The sequence below is a fragment of the Phodopus roborovskii genome, unplaced genomic scaffold (genome assembly GCF_943737965.1).
Source record: "Phodopus roborovskii unplaced genomic scaffold, PHOROB, whole genome shotgun sequence".
Taxonomy (NCBI): Eukaryota; Metazoa; Chordata; class Mammalia; order Rodentia; family Cricetidae; genus Phodopus; species Phodopus roborovskii.
In genome coordinates, this window is record NW_026126469.1 from 14,953,092 (window position 1) to 14,973,668 (window position 20,577).

General features: G+C 40.9%; 1 protein-coding gene across 3 annotated transcripts in view; it reads right to left on the reverse strand.

The window, feature by feature from the left end:
• Atp13a4 (ATPase 13A4) overlaps positions 1–20,183 on the reverse strand; it is a 128,644-nt gene extending 108,461 nt beyond the window's left edge. For all 3 annotated transcript variants that reach the window (XR_007834950.1, XM_051191265.1, XM_051191264.1), the window contains exons 1-2: positions 20,105–20,183; positions 19,085–19,226 (exon numbers count right to left, since the gene is read on the reverse strand). Coding sequence is in view for 2 of the 3 variants with exons in the window: in XM_051191265.1 (XP_051047222.1) it covers positions 19,085–19,226; positions 20,105–20,139 (177 nt within the window). In the remaining variant the exon portion in view is untranslated. The remainder of the gene's footprint in view (positions 1–19,084; positions 19,227–20,104) is intronic.
• Positions 20,184–20,577: the final 394 nt, after the last annotated feature.

Genomic DNA, 20,577 nt, shown 5'->3' on the forward strand with positions numbered 1-20,577 from the left:
GCATATTTACTCGGTTTGGTTCACCTATTACGTATTACCTATCAGATAATTATGTGTTTACTGGTTTGTATTTCTGTTTAGACTGCTCAACCACAGAAAACAGTATCCAGTACTTCCACTTTCTTATGGAGGGTCACATCCTCCCTCTCTTCAGACAAAGTACTCACTCCAAGAGTAGGCACGCGACTAGAGCAGGCTTTCTCCAGGCCACAGTACTGAATGTGAAGATATGAAGAAGAAAAACTACATAAGATCCCTTGAGAAGTGTTTGAGCACCACCAGAAAGAGGAACTTCCCTCTTCCTGCTGAATTGTTGCGGGGGATATATAACACTTAAGTTGTCAGAGGGCCCTATGAGGAATGAGAGAATAAACCAGCATGGTACGTCTGTCTATTCATTAAGACAATAGAAAGCCGACCTGACACAAAACGCTTTTAGGAAGTTTAAGGCCCAGAGAAGGTCCCAGGGCCCATGGCTGGAACTGGGCCAACCATGAGAATAGCTGTTGCAGTCAGAACATCTCCAGCTGCTCTGACTGGGAACAGGGGGACTCGCTGGCTGCATGTGCCTGGCAGCAACTAGAGGCATTGCTCAAAAAGACCATGCACATTTGTTTAGCAGATGGAAGGACACTAGTTGGCTGCTTCCTGCACCGATCGCGACTATAATGTCATCCTGTGCTCTACACAGGAGTGCCTCAAGACGTCTGTTTCATTTTCTGGCGGGGGGCGGGGGGACCTCGTGTGCTGAGTCTGGCCATGATACCAGGACATAACATCATTTTTATTGAAGTCCAAAGGGAGAGCCCGTCGGAATCCCCGTATCTCCAACCACAATCGCACTTCTTTTTGAGACCGTTAAACACTATGGCCAAGAAGAAAGAGGAGGATGAGCTGGTGGTGGTGGTGGAGGAGGAGGAAGAGGAGGAGGAAAAGAAGAAGGAGAAGGAGGAGAAGGAGGAGGAGAAAGAAGAAGACAGAAAGCCAGGAGCAAGCACTGAGGCACCGTCTCTGCTCCAGGAATGTGGACATTCCTATTGAACTAACAAATTAACTTTGTTTCGCTTGAAACAGTGTGTCTTTCAGATTTTCACCACTAACCCCCCCCCAAAAAAAAGTCCTAACTAGTATAAAAATTATGCTAAAATATAGGCATTTAACCATGGAGTGGAACTGGAGAGCTGAAACAGAAATGACCTTAGGGCTTGAACATATGCAGACTTTGTGTGTGCTGCTGTGGCTGATATGAGTTCATGTGTATAACTGCCCTGTCATGTCCATAAAACCACTTCAGTGAAGTCATCGGCCACCTCTGGCTCTTACCTTCTCTCAGCCTTTCCTTTCCCAATGATCCCTGGGCCTTGGGAACAGGGGCTATGATATAGAAGTCCTATTTAGGGGTGAATATTTCACAGTCTCTTATCCTCTGCATAGTTGTGGGTCCTTGTGTTAATCATCATCTACTACAAAAAGGAACTTCTCTGATAAGGGCTGAGGGGTGCTAGTAACTAAACAATGGGTATAGCAAAAGCTATTAGGAGTCAAGTCAGTGCTATATTCATTTACCATAACAATAGTAATAAGTTCTTCCCTAAGGGGCATAACATATCTAACCATGAGTTCCAGCATGGGTTACATCTTGTGGGGCAGACTGTAATAAAATTAGAAAGTGTGGTTACTCCCATGGAAGTTATGCCACTATTACACAAGTGATCATGTTTTCGCCAGGTCTTTCATTGTTGCAGCTCAGAGGATTCATAGCAGGGTGATATTGGCGATTATTTTTCCCCTCCAGTAGTATGCACAGTACCTTCCAGCTGTGTGAAAGCTAGCCAGTAGAGATGAAGCATCCAAGCTAGTACCAGCTTGATTACTCCATGCCCTATGACTTGAGTAAATGGTGCATTCACCAATAGGGTCTTACCATCAAGTTCTGGAGGGAAATCAAGAGTCATTCTCTGGAAGTGTAATAGAATTCTGTGCTGAATCCATCAGATCTATCAGGACCCAGAATTTTTTTTGGGGGGGAGGTTTGGAAGATTTTTAATTACTGCTTCTATCTTAGAGGTTGTGTGGATTTATTTAAATTATTAACTATATCATATATATGCCAAAATTCATCCACTTAGTTTATATGTTTCAATGTGGTGGAATATAGATTTTTTAATGTGTCTTTGTGAGTATCTGAATTTTTCAGGGTCTGTTATAATATCACCTTTTTCATATATAATTTTGTTAATGGACCTTATTTTTATTTTGGTTAATTTAGCTAAATGTTTGTCAACCTTGTTAATCTTTTCAAAAAGCCAACTCTTCATTTCTTTGGAGATTTGTAGTTTTTCATTTCTATTTCATTTTGATTATCTTATTTTGATTATCTCTTCCTGTCTACCTTCTGGAGAAGTTGCTTATTCTTGTCTTTCTAAAACATTCAGATGTTTCATTAATTTATTAATTTAAGAACTCTCAATTTTTTTAATGTAGGTTTTTAGTGCTATAAACTGTCTTCATGGGGCTGCCTTCAGTATGTTCTATAGATTTGGGTATATTGTGTTTTCATTTTCACTAATATCTAGAAATTTTTAAACATCTTTTGTGATTTAGTTCTTGACCAAATTACTATTCATTTAGTGTGTTATTTGTTTCCCTGAGTTTATGTAGTTTCTGTAGATTCTATTGCTATTGGTAGCCTGCTTTATTCCACTGTGATCATGTAGAACACAGATGTTATTTCAATTTTCTTATATCTGTTGAGAGTTTCCTTGTGTCCTAATATATTGCCAATTTTGAAGATTGCCAAATTAGCCAAATTTGCAAATTTGAATGGGCTTCTGAGAGAAATGTTTATTAGTTGGTATTTAGGTGGACTACTTTATAGATCTCTGTTAAGTCTATTTTACGTATGATGCCATTTAACTCCATTGTTTTCTGTTTAGTTTTTAGCTGGATAATCCATCTATTGGTGAGAGTGGGACATTGATAGCACCTACTATTAATGTGTTGAAATTAATCTGCATTTTAGATTAAATATTCCTTCTCTTATGAAATTGGGTCCCCTATGTTTTGTGCACAAACTTTTAGAATTGCAATGTTTTCTTGGTAGATTTTTTCCTTTGATGAATATATTTTTCCTGTCTCTTGATTTTGGTTTGAAGTCTGTGTTGTAGGATAGTAAGTATCTATGCCTGCTTATTTCTTGGTTCCATTTTTATGAAATACCTATCCCCATCCTTTTATTCTATGGTGGTGTCTATCATGATGGTGAGGTATGTTTCCTACAGGTAGCAAGAAGATTGATCCTGTTTTCTAGTCTCTTCTGTTACTATTCAGTGTCTATTTATGGGATAACTGAAACTCTTAAAATTAAAAATTACTTTGAACAATGTTTATTAGTTCCTATCATTGGGTAGTGGTGGTGGTGTTTTCTTGAACATCTTTTGATTAAATTTTCTGAAACTGTTCATTTATTCCCTGTACTTCTTGGGGGTGTTGAACTTTCTTGTAAGACTGGAGCAATCCTTTTATATCCTCTGTAGATCTGAACTGGTGGACATAAATCCTTTACATACATTTATCATGGAAACTTGTTCTTTCTCCCTTAAGTATGGCTGATAGTTTTGCTGGCTATAGTAGCCTTGGCTGGCATCTGTGGTCCTTTCAGAACTTGCACGATATCAATTTGAATCCCTTATGGCTTTCAAGTTCTCCATTGAAAAGTCAAGTATTATTTTGATGGGCCTGCCTTTAAATGTGACTTGGTCTTTCACTCTCACAGTTTTCAATATCCTTCCTTGGTATGCACATTTAGTATTTTGAATATTATGTGGTATGGGCAGTTTCTTTTCTGGTCCTGTTATTTTGCTATACTGTATACCTCTCATACCTTGATAGGCATCTATTTCCTTACATTTGGGGAATTTTCTTCTACAATTTCAATGAAAATACTTTCTGTACCTTTGACCTGGGTTTCTTCTCTTTCTTTATATCATATATATATATATATATATATATATATATATATATATATATGGTCTTTTTATAGTATTCAGAAGTTCCTGCATTGTCTGCTCATGGGTTTTCCTAGACTCAATGTTTTCTTTGACTGAATGATCCAATTCCTCTACTTCTCTTAAAGCCCAGATAGTCTTTCTTCAGCTTGATCCCTTCTACTGCTAAAGCTGTCCATTGAGCTTTTTCTTTGAGTTAATGAATTTGAGCTTTAAATTTTAATTTAGTTTGGATTTTCTTCAGAAGTTCTATCTCTGTATTAAATTCTATTTTCATGTCTTGAATTTTTTTAATTCCTTTCAACTATTCATGTTTTGCAGTATTTATTCCAACGTATATCCATGTCCCTTAAAGTTTCTTGAGCATACTTATAATTACATACTTTCTTGGCTATTATGCCAATTGTGGTTTTGTGATGAGAAAACATGTTATTTTCAATTTGATTGAAATTCTTTTGAAGAACTTACAGCAGTTACACACTCAGGACTAGGAAACATAAGAAAAAGAATGAAGAAAGTCTTTATGCCAAGAGTAAACAACACTAAGTAGCATTGCCAAACTAACCTCCTTACTTTTTTTGATAGCCAGTTACCAAACTTGTTAGGAATATGACAAACACTTAGTTTACCTAAACCATGGTTTGTCTAATCTTCAACCAGTCTCCGATAAAGACTTTTGCTTTTAAGTGCAGAACACTGCACAGAATAACAGCACTTATCATAAATACCAGAAAAGTAAAAAGAACCCACAGACTTATATTTTCTTAAATCAACTCAACAGCTAAAACTTAAAGTTAATCAAGTGAACCAACTTCCAAAAAGAGACAAACTTCGGGCCTGAAAAGATGGCCCAGCAGTTAAGAGTGCTTATGCTCTAGCAGAGGACCCAGGTTCAGTTCCCAGCACCCACATGGCCGGATCTGATGACCTCTTCTGGTTTCCATAGGCACTGAATACATGTGGTGCCTAGACATATATGCAGGCAAAGCATCCATACTCCTACAATAAAAATAAATAAATCTTTTAAAAAAAGAAACATAACTCCAAAGAAAAGAACAAAACGATGCTTTTATCCTTTATAGATCATGGGAGACAGTGATGCTGCCATAAGAAAAAGATAAAAAAAAAATCAGCTAAAATGTGAGTAAGTCCATAGAGGACAAATATGAGCTAGAACACATTTGTAGTGTCTAAAATGTTAAGGCCAGCCTGCTCATAGGTACTAAGAATTCCTCCCCACATGTGCCACCTTGTGCTCATGGGAAACACAAACAGTTGGAATGAAAAAGGACATGGCACAGTTGTCCCCTTGGCGGCACTGGTGTGAAGAAAGTGACCAATGGCTGCAGCAGATAGGCATAAAGTCCTTCCCACATGCCTGGTTCTTTCTCTATAATGACTTAAGGTTCTGGAACAAACAGTAAATGACAAAGTTCAATTACTTTCAAGGAGTAAACTCTCCTCAGGAAAAAAGCAAAACCCCACTGATACCAGAAGAAAGAGAAGGATAAACACTCTACCACTTGCTATCTTTAATCTAAGACCCTATTCCTAGACTCAGTTGCAAGCCGAATGAACTACCATTAGGAAGTGGAGGAATAAGAAGACAGATGATTCTTGTGATGCAGGCATACACAGATAGCTAAAAAGTAAAGGGATATTCAAGTAATCGTATCCTATTACCTTTAATTCTGTTCATTTCTATATTCCAATGAACAAAAACTTACAACTTTTATAAGACTATCACTTGGAGTTTTGTTCTTTAAAAAAAATTAGTTAGAAAGCTAATAAATTACATTTTAAAAGGCCATACCAGGTTAGAAAGGTGATTGTGACCACAAGATTTCCGGCTTAATGAAAAGGATTATATTTAATATGGGTTTGATGGATGGAGCAGAACCCTGATGACCAAGGATCAGGATAAAGCCATGTTCCTGATTAAGAAATGAATGAGAGGGTCTGGGTGGGCACAATCAACCAGAATGGCCTGGGTTCTTTCCATGTCTGAGGTGGCAGAGAGTGGGCAGAGGACACAGATGGAATCCCCCACCCCACCCCAGACTTTTTGGTCTGAATAGGCACAGTTAACCAGGAGCCTGGTGGATGCCCAACACCTCTGAAGTCAAATGATCAGGCACCATCATACAAGCTCCACCCAAGATTTTTAGGCCTGGGCATGCAAGAAAAGAAAAGCAACAGTTCCTCTTCATGTCTTGCTGCTAGGGTCAGCAGATCGCAACACAGTTCTACCTGTGACCCAACCAAGAGCCACAGTGCTGGGTAGCTAGGCACATTATGGTGAGAGAGTGCTGGGTGGGGAAATGAGACAGAAAGAGAGAGAGAGAGAGAGAGAGAGAGAGAGAGAGAGAGAGAGAGAGAGAGAGAGAGAGAGAAAGTTTGAGGGTTCATGGGCTGGGGAGAGATGCAGATCTGAAGAGGTGAGGGTGGTGAAGAATGGGCTGATGTGAATGGCCTACTTGTCACCCTAGTCCAAAGTGATATCTGGGCCTGGGCTATTATCTGGGGCCTTGAAGCAGCTCAGGGGGGCTGTGTTGATGTCTGTGGTCTTGTTGCCACTGAGAACCATGCAAATGAAGGTCTATGGTTTGGGCCACCACTTGGGACTATGTTGGTGTCCCAGGGCCATTCTATTAAAGGGGCCATGCCAATCTGGGTGGCCTTGCTGCCACCTGGGGCCATGGTGATAACCTAGCCTAAGCTGCTGCTGAAGACCATGGCTGGGTCTATGGTCCTACCATAGCTCCAGTCTATATTGATATCCGTGGTCCACGTTGCCAACAAAGACCTCACAGATGCCTGGAATCTGAGTTACAACCTGTGATCATGAGAGTGTCTGTGGGCCATGATGTCAGGGCTGCTCAAGGGCCATCTCTGGGTCTGTGGCCCTGTATTAGCCATACTTCTTCTGGATGTCCAAGGGGCTTGTGGATGACCAAGTGAAACCATGTCAGTGACCAAGGACCATGCCACTACTGGAGCCAACCTGATCCAGGTGGCTGATGCTGTCACCTGGGTCATGATAATGTCAAGGCCTGAACTACTATGGAGATCCATGTCTGGGTCCAAGGTTCTACTGCAGCTGAGGTCAGTAATGATGGCCATGACCCATGTTAGCACAGGGGATCATTGAAACCATGATATGCTGAGCCAGCCCTACCCATCACCGGCCCTGAGATAGCTGGCTCTGTCCCTCAGAGGAGAGCTGTACCTCCTGCTCTCTGAACTTGGGAAGATGACCTCATCACAGGTGTGCACCTCACCTGGGTAGAACACTAGAGCTGACCCTGTGGTTGGGGATGTAGGTGAGCCAGCACTGAGAGCTGGAGAGCTGGCCCTGCCTCCTTGAATATCCCCCCTACAACAACAATCCAGAGAGAGGGCCCTGCACCTTGCCTGGGCAATCATTGGAGCTGGCCCTTGTGGTGTGAGTGTGGGTGACCTGGATCTAAGGACCTGAGAGCCGAAGTGCACCTGCTCCTTGCTGCTGGTTGCAGTGGGTAAGCTAAGCTGAGCAGTATTGGAGAGCTTGCCCAGGTTGTGTCAATGAGAGAAAATTGATGGAAACAAGCTACCACCCATGCCCAGAAACAGGACTATGAGTTGGCCCATCCTAACATCCACTGAATCTATAAACTGTTGGAGCAGGTGAAGGGGACAAACCTACAGATCCAAAACCTCAGAATCTCCACAACACATGAAAACAACAGGATATCCAAGAGGAGTCCCAGTGAGAACCCACTATCAGTGGCATAGCAGAAACCAGAAGCCTCAAACCATACTAACGACTCCTGGCAATGAACACTTGCAAGTGAAAATAAATGGACTACAAGGTAAAACTCTAACTCAGTAGGCCACACTAAGGACAAGATTCTTCTCTTTCTTTCTTTCTTTTTTCATTTCGTCCCATCTTTTTGTTTGTTTGTTTGTTTAGTTGGTTGGTTGGTTGGCTTGATTTGGTTTGGTTTTTGGTATTTCTTTTAAATTTCTTTTAAATTTTGTTTTGTTTGGGGAGAAGTTGCAAGGGCAGAGGGCAGATGTAAGGGGATGGAGAGATAAGTAGGATCAGCATACATGATGTGAAATCCACAAAGAATCAAAGCTTATACACACATGCATAAACACCCATATACACACACACGTATGTATATATACACACGTGTGTGTGTGTGTGTGTGTGTGTGTGTGTGTGTGTGTGTGTGTAATAAAGGAAGAAATGAGAGTAGTAGCTATGCAGGTCTATGATTAGAACATTCCAGAGACAGTGACAGCAAGATTGAAAGTGTGAAGCTAGACTGGGCTACAAAGAAAGATCAAGACAAGGAAAGGAAGAAAGGAAAGAAAGACAGAGAGGGAAGGGAGAGGGAAAGAGAAAGAATGAGAATGGATGGATGAACCAGATCTACCTGTAGCACACAATACTTAGGATGTTGAAGTGAAAGTATTGCTTAAGCCCTGGAGACTCAGGTGAACCTGGACAACATGGCAAGGCCCTATAGGAAGGAAGAAAGGAAAGAAAGAAGGAAGGAGGGTGGAGAGGGGAAGTGAGGAAATGGGAGGGAAGGGAAGGAAAGAAGAAAAATGGTGAATTCTGTAAAGTGTCAGCTAGAAGAATACATGTAGCTGGTTAAAGAAAATGGAAAACAAAATTTGTTTCTTGGAGTTGAATGAAGGAAAGCCTACAGAGGATTTTTCCTTCAACTGAAAGATCTTTGGGTTGCTGGTTATTTCCAAGTTGAAGGATAACAAAACTAAAACAAATGTATACCATTGGCTGGAGAAGTGGTCTAGAGTTAAAAACTTGCTTATCGTGAACAAAAGTCTGAGTTCAACCCCAAGTGATGAGAAAAAAAATGTTCCATAAAATAGTAAGTTTCCATATGGCTCTTCAAGCATCCTTAATGCTAGTCATTCCTTCCCCAACTTCTCCCTCTACCCTCCCCTTCCAACATCCTCCTGACTAAATATCCTTTCCCATTCTTCACCTTCTCACCCCCCCACTCATATCACCAAACCTATTATTTTGTAAGGTGATAAATTATGTTTAATTTGGGCACTCTACTGCCCTGGCTAGTTTTATGTCAATTTGATCCAAGCTAAAGGCATGTGAGTGGGAGGGGATAGGATAGAAAGGAGGTAGGGAGAGTGAACAGGAGGAGAGGAGGGAGGGCAAACAGTGATTGGTACATAAAATAAATTTTAGACATTAATTTAAAAAACGATCAGGTTGTAGGCAAGCCTGAAGAACATTTTCTTAATTAGAGGTTTATGGGAAAAAGCCTAGCTCATGTGGGTAATGTCATCCCTGGGCTGGTGGTCCTGGGTTCTATAATAAAGCAGGCTGAGAAAACTATGAGGGGCAAGCCAGTAAGCAGAACTCCTCCATAGCCTCTTCATCAGCTCCTGCCTCCAGCATCCTGCCCTGTTTGAGTTCCTGTTTAGACTTCCTTGGGATGGGATGTGATGTAGAAGTGTGAGCCAAATAAGCCCTTTGCTCCTGAAGTTGCTTTGGTCATGATGTTTTATTACAGCAATAGGAACCCTAAGACACCTACTCAGGGAATTATACTCATCCCAGAAGTTATAGGTTGCCTACAAAAAAAGCCCACTGCTGGGATACCCCTCCTCAAGTTGTTAGTCCCAGAGATGCCCCCCCCAGCCAAAAATACAGGCTGTTATCATTATTCCTGATTGTCCAATAGAATTTGATGGTAATACCCTATTGCTGTGGACACTGCACACACAGGTCATAGGCCATGGAGAAATCAAGTTAGTATTGACCCGAAAGCATCCTCCCTCCTACTATTCGTGCCTTGGGAATTGAGGTATCATCAAAGTGTTACCCATGTATGAACCCTTTGAAATGTAACAATTACCAACATTGCAAAATATGCCCATTTGTGAAATAATGGCATGTTATGAGAGTAACCAACAACTTTATGATTAGATACAAAGTCCTGTTCCACAAGAGGAAACATATGCCTGGTACTGTAAGTGTGGCCAAGAATCCATGGTTAAGAAGCTCACAAGCCCCAAGGGTGAACCTTCTACTATTATTTTGCTAAATAGGCATAGCATTAACCTGTTCTTTAAATTCATATCTCTCTACCCACAAGTTAGTATAACTCTCAAATCCCATCAGAGCAGCTGATGGTAGTTTGCTCAAAAATTCACAACTAACTACAAGTACAGAGAATAAGTGTCAGTCAAGTGCTCAGCCACAAACAGGACATCTATACAGCACCCTTCCCACAGGGCACAGATCCCATTACAAAGGAGGGGCTGAAAGACTGTAGGAACCAGAGGTCAGGAAGGACAGGAGAGAAACAGTATCTTCTGAACATGATAGAACAGTTGCATTCATAACTCCCAGAAATTATGGTTACCTGAACAAGACCTGGTGTAAGATCAAGTCCGTCAACATTTTAACATGGAGTGGGAAGGAGTTCATGACCCCTACTGAGTTGCTGTGAAGAGTTTATGGCTTCTGGGGCAGGGAGAGCCTGTTTTCTTTAAGGGTGTGATCCTCACAGGTTGACCACACTCTAATGGATGGCTCTACACCCAGGAAGATGTGGGCAGCACGCAGTAGTTGATGGATTAATTTTTTTTCTTTAAAAATGACATGGATTTGGGGGAGGGGGTAGGAAGGAGGAGGAAAATATGGGAGGAATTAAGGAGGGAGTTGTGGGTGAATATAATCCAAATATATTATACAAAATCAAAATATATTATACAAAATTCTCAAGAAAAATTTTAAAAATAACCTCTTGGTTCTCCCTAGGAGAACACTCCTGTCACAAAGGAGAGGCAAGCTTTCTACAAAGTCCTCCTTCATCCCTCTCCAGAAAAGAGGAAACACTCACACACACACACACACACACACACACACACACACACACACACACACAAACAAAAGCCCCTGGTGTAGAGCTTCAGTTCCTACTTTATGAATATGAAATGCCCAGGATGCTATAAAATCACCATAGTCTTTAGCCGTGGACAAACAGTAGTCTGAGTGTTGGCTTCTCCCTGTTCTCTGCCAGCCTATAGGCAGAAAAGCATGGCTGATGGAAGGATGCACCTCCAGGAGGAGGCAGCATTGGATGGGAAAAAAGATCCCATTGCCACCCCACCCCACAGGCCCGCGAACCAAACCCCACCGGGACCCCCCCATTTTTGGGGGGGGGGGGGGGGGGGGGGGTTGGGGGGGGGGGGGGGGGGGGGGGGGGGGGGGGGGGGGAGGGGGGGGGGGGGGGGGGGGGGGGGGGGGGGGGGGGGGGGGGGGTTGGGTCTTTAAGATATTTTAAACAGGCTATAAAAAAACAAAATACAAACAAAAAAAAAAAAAACACTCCAAACCCCCCAAAAAAAAACAAACCAAACAAAAAACCAACAAAACACAAACCACCACCCCCCCACCCCACACCCCCCAACCTTGGACCACTTTGTATTTATATGTTTCAAACTATCTATGCAAACTTAATTTCTCAAATAGTTTTGAAGATGGTCTCCAATCCTTGTTCTTCACCCACACTATCTATCTATTGATTTTGAGAATAATATACCAGAGTCTCACAAACTTGCAGCCTGGCTCTGTCCCGAAGCTGAATTCCAGAAATGATAAATTGGTGACAGTCTCAGCCAGGACCTTGTGTGCACCCATCAAGGTCAGAGAGCATCCCAGTTGGAGAGACATAGCTGTGGAAAGCATACAGAACTAGTCTCCTATCTGTTCTTTTTCTGAGGGAACATCCAGGCATGAGTGTGCTCACTGCCCAGAAGACCAGCCTGAGGCAAATCGCGGGACTGAGGAGGCTGTGTCCCCATCAGCATTTCATCTCTCACTATTTGATGATTTGGACAGTTTGCCAAAGTTTTTATGATAAGCCTTCAGAGAGAGCTGTAGATCATTAAGCGGGTTGCCCTGCTTCAACTAATCATCACAGAGCCCTGAAGCCACTGTCCATGGGCATATCTCCTCTGGACACATTATCAAGTCACTGACTCCTCAAGTCACATCTCTGCTCTTTTCTCTGGGCCTTGACACCTTGTAAGTTCAGGTGCTGGTTAATTATTGACTAACACTCTTTACCCCTTCATCTGTGAGTACCCCCACAGAGCACTTGTAAATTTTTAGTTCCCATTGAGTATAATATCTTCAAGTATGTTTTCCTCAGCTGGAAAAACTCATTGGTAGGTGTGGCAGTACACTGTAGTCCAAGCACTTAAGAGGATAATAAATTCAAAGTCTCAAAAAACTATATATATATGATATTTAGTCACATACACACAAAACACCAGTACCTTGAGGAAATCAACAGTATCAAAACTTTCTTTAAACCACTCAGTGATTTCATATTCCTCTTTAAATTCTTAATCACAGGGGTGGGAGCAAATCTTAAGATATCATCTGCATTAAGCCCTGGTTCAAACAAGTAAAGTATTTATTATCTCTGCCTTGGAAGAAAAAGTCAAAGAGGGGTGAGCATAATTTGCTTTGTGGTTATAAAAATAAATACTGTCAGAGCCAACACTTCAATGCTGGCCTCCAGCTTCCTGGTGTGTTTTCTTCCAATATGCTCTGCTGTTTTTCAGTACTAACAAGTAAAACAGCACAACTAGAACTGTGCAAATCCAATAGACAGCAAACCACTGTGGAAGGCAAGAACGTACATCATCACTTAACCATTTACTTGGACAAATGTACCTAGGCATGTCACTTCACACTTCATACTTCACTACTATTTAAAGAGATGATAGATCTCACATAGTTAGACTTAGAAGATATAGCCAATTGCTTTGTTATAGTCTTAGTCTATACTTGGCCCAAATCAACATCAAAATTCACTGTTTACTATGACTATCTGCAATCCCAACTTGTCCCCTCATGCTAGGACACTCTCGGCCATCTGTAGCCAGTGCCAGTTCACTCACTCTCTCTTAGATTACAGTCTACAGATGATGGCTTCCTTTTCATTCTAACTTGTAAATACTGTCAAATCCCTTCTCCCTGACAAGATGTTAGTTTAGTTCAGACATTTATTTCCTCACAGACTTTATCTTTCTCCAGCCAACTTCGTTCACCCCATGAAAACCCTCCATATCACTCCTAGTCACAAATATTCTGTGGTTTTTACATTATGTCAATCAGGATAGCACCTCAACCTTTCTAATTAAATCTAATTCCACCATTGTAACTTCTATTCCAGTAGGTCTAGAATGGGGTCTAAGAATGTGTTTTTATATAGACCCCATGAGCCAGTGCTTGGGAATCATTACAAAGGAAAAGTTGCAACCCTACACAGTCTTACCTACCCCTTTGAGGAAAAGGCATGCCACCTCTCTCCTTAAAGTTTGCTGTCACTAAATTTCTCCCTTGCCCTTATGCCCACAGATCCACATGCACAACTTCATGATGAAACCTGCTTTCAGCACAGGCTCATTATATTTTTACCCTGTGGTCACAAAGGGACTTGCACTGAAAAACGCCCCTTCACTTGGTATAAAGCACTGCTACCACCCTGAAGTCCTTCATAATTGTTGTTCATTTTTATTTTGCACTAGACCCAGGAATTATGTGCTTGGCCTTGTCCACTCAGCTATGAGCTTTTTGGAGGCAGAAGCTGTTTATTATTCACTCAAGCTCGTCCTGGTCAGCCCAGAGAACTCCGGGTACTGACCAGAAGTTGCTTAAATATCTGTTGGGCTCATACATGAATGGATGAAAGAATATAATAAGGTATCATTGAAAAAGTAGTGTGGTATGGCTAATTTACTCTGAAGAACAAGCTGTTTATACTTGGGAAAGGGGAAAACTAATTGACAAACACATGGGGTTATTGACCAGCTTAAATAAATAACATAAATTATCTAGCTTTTGTTTTTTAATTACTCAAAGTGGTTCTCTTTCTGAATCCTGATGCCTCATCATTTTTCTCAGAATGTAAAAGTGCAAGTTAATAGAGCTTGCAATTATAGCATCCAGTGCCACAGTTTGTGCCAGGGACTGTGCTCGACTCTAAGTGCAATGAAAGGAAAGGGGAGGGTCATGGAAAGGTGACCCGGCAGGATCCCTGGTCTCTAGAAATGATTAAATCCCACTCCTCACAAGTTTCTATCAAAGATGGGTTCACTACATGGGAGTTCTGCAGCGATGAATTGAGAATAAAGACATCAGGCTTGGCCAGGGGCCCAGCTTCCTGAACATTTCAACTGACAAAATGTCTCAGCCTGAACACAATTCCTCCACTATGCAATCTGCAAGCCCACTAGTTAACATTGGCAAGCGCCTCAGAGGTGCTCATGAAGCATAATAAGTAAGTGGCTGTGAAGTTGGGGGGGGGGCTTTTGCCGCAGGGTGTTAGAGAAGAAACAGAAACATCAGCTCCCAGAGTGAGCCAAAGATTGGTGAGGACAAATAGCCCGACGCATGGCGATGACACAGTGACTGCCAAGGTGGCTCAGCCCACATACCACCTGCTACCACTCCAGGTGACTTGCAATACTAGCATCTTGCCAGGCACTCAGAAATGACATGGAAGTTGAAAAGGTGTCTCCTGCATTTCCATATTCACTAGGCTTCAGTTTCTCAAACTTAACATAATTAATCATGTTAAATATTTGCCAGCATATCACCAAAAGCATTGTCTTTGTGGGCACCTTTTCCCTTTCCCATATACACCCTCTGACATCACCCACTTGTTTGTAGCATGAATCATGGTGAAAGCAAAACAAAAGAATCCCATTATCTTGGGGGGGAACTGTACATTTTAGGTTAAATGTTTAATGTAGCACTAGTAACATTAGTAACAAAAGTAAGAGGTGCTAGGTGGAAAACATAAATGCCAGTTAACATGTTTAACCTGGTCAGGGAAATGTAAAACTAATACAGTTATCAAATATCATTTTCCTAGAGTAAATGAGCCAAAGTTAAAAGGTAAGAGTTGAGGAGAGAAGGGAGGAGAGAGGAAATACACATAAGAAGAGATTGCTGCTCAGAGTATAAATTTCACAACACAACTTTTAAAGAGAACTGAGTATTGTGTGTCAGTCAAAAGTTAAATTGTACATGGCCTTTAGTGTTACATTGTTATCTTTGAGCATTTGTCCTCAGGAAAAAATCTGAAGAATGTCCAAAAGTACCCAAAGTTGTCCATCACAGCCAAGGAATAACAAGTAAACAACTTGAGAGATGGGGAACTATTCATGAAAACACAAGTTAAATACTTAAATGGCCATGCAGTGTTGTGTCAAAAGGAGAACTGTCCACCATACACCTTTAGCTGTTAACAAAAAGAGGTAGTCTTCAAAAGAGAACAGATTCCATTCTCTATTTAAAAATGTATATTTATGAGAATCTATATGCAACCCTTAAGGATACATTGTGGTTGGTTTTATTTGGGCACAATGCACAGGAGAAACAATAGGTAATATCCAAATTGTATCTGTATGCATGTGACAGGGAGAAAGGAACTAAGTAGATAAAACAGTATGTTCAAGGATGTGTTGGCAGGGTCAGGATGGGAGGCATGCTGCAGTTACATACAGACTTCCATAGAAGAAATCTTATCAACATTGTTCATCTCAGTGCACCCATGTGCTCTCCTAGGATGTACAGGTATACAGTAGCTCATTACCCAACATTTGCATAATACAGGAATGTATGTACAGAATTTGAAGACTATAGATATAGCATTAAAGTATACTACAGTCATTAGAATTATATGGTTTTGTGAATGCATTGTATGAGCCTGGAAAAAAAGAGTCACCAACATGACAATTGTAATGGTATTCAGATGTAAACTAATGGATCCTATCTACTTTGTTCTTCAGACCTGAGTTCTTATCTCAGTCATTTCACAACAAGCATATGTCATCTTTAAAATCAGAAAAAACAACTAAGTGTTTGTTCCTTTACTTGATAAAAACCTAGGAGCAAAATCAGGGGACATTGCTTTTCTAAATTTTGCTAGAATAAAACATTTCTCCAGAAAGAGTGATTTCATTAATGTGATCAACAGTTGATCAGTTAAATGGTATTCCTGTCAGTCACATATGAGGAAAAGGACAATAATATTTCAAGTCATTTCAAAAGAGAAATGTACAACAATGGAATGCTTGGGGACATGAACTCGCAGGAAACCTAATAACCCTCATGTCACAAAAAGGAACCATCCCTCAATGAGCCCTAAAAGGAAGGCATAAGGGATAGCAGCCTCTTCAATTATAAGTGGTCCTGTCAGGAAACAGAAATATATATTTTAATAGAAAAAGTGACTTGATTGTTGTGGGCCTTTGTTTATTCAATTGCTTAATTGTATAGGTGTGAGCCACTCCTGCCTTTGTTTAGACAGGAACAGCTCATGAGTCCCCAAAATCATTCCTTCTCAAAACATTTCCACATGGATGCTCTCAGCTAATCCTCCTAAGACCCTGTGAGGCAGGTAGGGTAAAAAAGACCACTCCTGTTTTTATAGGTTGGGAAACTGGGGCTTGAGAGGGCAAATGTCTAGTCAAAGCCCAGAGTGTGCACACTAGACATCTTTCTGAGGCCTTTTGAGCGGTGCCTGGCTAAAGCTCCTTGCTTGAGGTCACTTTCCTGCCCTCCAACAGGGTCTTCTGTCTTTTAGTGTTTTATTTGCACTTGGAAGTATTGCCTTCAGGTCACCTACAATTGCTCTTTAGTCCCTACTTCTTTGATTCTGGACTGAAAGATAATTCCATCTATTCTCAGCCTGTGAATATTCATGCTCTTCTTTTACATGTGAGCTACACTCGTTAGTTTCCCTTGAAATTTGAGGCTATTTCTATCATTGGAGGGATTACAATTGGAAAGGTCCATACTCATGGCATTTATGGAGAATCTGTAAACAATTTTTTATGTCACATTTTTAGACAATCTTGGCTTTCTAAAGGGGATTCACCTATGAGTTAAAGGAGACATCTACTCAACAAATACAAATTCTATAAAACAGCAGACCTTAGGGGATCTAAGATCAGTCATTCTCCTTACCCTTACTTTATTAGGAGAAACAATATGTTCTATTTGAGCGCAGTGTACCCAGTAAAATCTGAAAAGGTATCCATGGACTGTGGGCAGATCCAAAGACACAGAACTACCATCTTCAACCAGCCTATGTGATACTCCAGCTCTTGGGCTTACTGGCTGAGGCAACCTTAGGCAAATAATTCCTTGTACATTGCTATTCCCATTGACCTCCCAGAGTTATGGTGAAAACTAAATGGCCATGAAAATACTTTGTAAAGCAGAACCCAGAATAAAAGTATATGATAGACAGATAATTGATGATAGATAGATGATAGATAGATAGCAGACAGACAGATATATATGGTAAATGATAGACAACTTTTGAAGTTTACTGCCACGAGTGAGGAACAGTGCAGTAAGAAAAATGATGCAGCACCAGGCAGGTGGCCAGGTTTCTGAAGTCACAACAGGACAAGGAGCTGGGTGCATATTAATGTTGCACCTCTGTGGAGCCTACTGGCCAAATCACTGCTCACCAACATACATAGATAGTGTCCCTTTCCCAGCCAAGGTGTACAACTGGGCTTCCAGCTGCATACCAAACTGGGCTGACCCCCAAATGCCAATGGCAGTGCTCTAACAAAGTTGCTTCATCTGGAGCATGCTTTAGGCTAGGAAGGGTGTCTTCATGAATATAGGTGATTCATAATGTTATTTCAAAGACAAATTGTGGTTAAGATGAGGAGAGAAGAGAAGAATGTGAGTGTTTACAAATGAGAAAGGAGGGGAGTATACAAGAATTCCCTGCCTTCTGTTAAGAGCATTTAAGATGAAAATAAAGACTCAACTTCAATCTCTCAAGGAAATGCTTGGGAGGGGAAGGGGACATAAGCCAACATTAGGCCAGGAAGTCATTTCTGTTGACATTTGGGTAGGTCCTTGAAAGCAACTGTTGCTTGATAGTCAAGTCTGAAAGAAATAAGAAAGTAATGAAGAAAACCATCTGAATTAAGGTGCCCTTTATTTCTTTATAATTTTTTCAGCTTTGATAGATGGAATCTATTCCAGAATGTCAAAAAAAAAAAAAAAAAAAAAAAAAAAAAGTTGTTGCTATAGAAACAGGTAAGCAGATTAAACTTGAAAGACCAGTTTTAGAACAAAGAATTTAGTAGTCAGGACTCAAGCAATTAACCAAGAAAACATTTTAAATAAAATATCTTTCGAGTTTGTTATTTGTATATTAATTCCAAGAAGATAAAAACGTTATTATAGAGTGAGAGCGTCACATGTTCATATTTTAATTGCATCATTACTGGCATAAAAGGCTATGCTTACACAATTAGCAAAAAGACCTTACTAAATAGAAGTGCACATTTCTAACTCTCTCTTGATTACATTGTAATTGAGAAATATCACTGTAAATTCAACAAGAACAGAATAGAATCATCTTTGATTTTCTTACAGTTCTCAAGTTTCGGGAGGACTTAGAAAATGAAAGAGACAATGAACTACACAAAAGTTTTCTGTAACCAGTCTCTACAGCAGTAAAATTTTTTTGAAGTAAAAAGAAATGTGTGTAGTCTGATAGTTGTTAGTTTTGCTTTGTTTCTTCCCTGATGAATAGCAAGATTGTGAGAGGAGAGGGGTCAAAGACCCAGAAACCAGCTGCCTTGCCTGGCTGCTTTGGGGTTCAGTTCTTCCTTTCAGGGAGTACCCTAGACCTCACCTTGGGGACCTGCTGAAACCGGAGTTCTGGACGGAACTTAGCATACAGATAGAGACTTGGGAATGAATAAACAGGCAGCCCTGTGTTCCTCCTCTCCCCTTTTGTTTTATTTCATATGAAAACGATCTTGATAAAAATGAGTACAATATGTGCATTCTACCAAACTCATGCTGTCAGAAGTTACATTTATGGGACAGGGGGGTTGCTGGGATATTATCTCTTCTTGTCTAATCCCAGAGTCAACATGCAGTGAAGTATGTGAGTGTGTTCACGAGTATATGTTTGTGTAAGGTAAAGAAGAGGGGCTGGAAGAAGGGTAACAGGATGTGGCTAGAATCTTACCATCTCGTTCTCGTCTCCTTCATTGAGCAAAGCATGTTGGCCCTTTTCAAGGTGGTCCCCCATGGAAAGGCGATCCACTCCTGCTCTCCAACCCTTGCTTGCAGACGCTTCCAAGGTCAATTCCAGAGCCACCTCCAGACCACTGAATGAAAGAGTTAAAGATCCTCCAGGTTAAAAACTCCTTCTTGAGCACACACCTTCTCTCAGCAAATGACAATACTTAACCAAGTGGACTCCTCCCCCTGGGCACTTTGTGCCAGGAGGAATTTCTGGCTGCTCCCTGCTCCTTCATTCTCTCAAGGCAGCTGTCTCCGAGGAAGCCGCTCCCATGCTGATCTTTTTGTACCCAACTTACAGGGAAAAGAACTCATTGCCTGCCCACAGCCTGCCAGCCTAAGGCATCTGACTGCAAATCCAGCAGGACAATGAGGAGTTGGCAGGGCCTTCTGGAGAAGCAGGCTCAAGAACTCCCAGGTCGCTGCTTTATTCCCAGAAAAGGAACTGGGGTGTGGGGAGGCTAACAGAGCTAAGGTTTTCGTTTGCTTAAGTGAAATCCCCAATTCATAGGTGTTCAGTACCATTCTCATTTGTTTTGCTTGCAAAATAGTACAGATTATTCATAATCCACCTTAACAGATATTTATAATATATATATATATATATATATATATATATATATATACACACACACACACACACACACATATATATATATATATAATTTCACACACATGCAGAAATATTCTACTTAATGTGTGTATAGAATTAGGCTTGCTTTTCTTAAAAAACATGTAGTGAAGACATAAAAGTATAATCAACTACTCCAGACAGTCTTTTTTTTTTTTTTAGCTCAAATGTTTGCAGGTTAACTCTTAAAGATGTCCAGAAAAAAAAATATTCAAGTGATCAAACGACAAAAATGTGGGAGTGTTTGTTTTTTGTTTCTTTGATTTTTCTTTATTTTTACTTTATGTGTATAGGTGTTTTGCCTGCATATAAGTCTATGCACCATGTGTGTACCTGGTGCCTTCAGCAGCCAGAGGAGGGCACCCCATCTCCTAGAACTGTAATTGCAGATCATTGTGAGCTGCCATGTGTGAGTTGGGAATCAAAGCCAGGTCCTCTGGAAAAGCAGTAAGTAGTCTTCACCACTGAGCAATCTCTCCAGCCATCCCCCAATAATTCCTTTAATTTAAACATAAGCCATGAAAAAATTGGTTTTCGCATAGTAGCATGAAATGACCAGGTCACATTTGTTATTCTCAAGCTAATGTCAGAATTCAAATAGACAAATAAGTCCACTAAGTGGCAGGCTCTTGTTCTGCAAGCTGGACGTAAGCCCGGGATAACCACAGAGTCCCAGTGTGATGTAGAGAAACCCAGAAAGAGGTGTATCAGTCATACATCTCTGAGCCAGTCTTCTTGTGTGACCTTTGACCTATAAGAACTGACTTGGAGAACCTGGAAATACCTGGCAGGAATGCCAAGGGGAG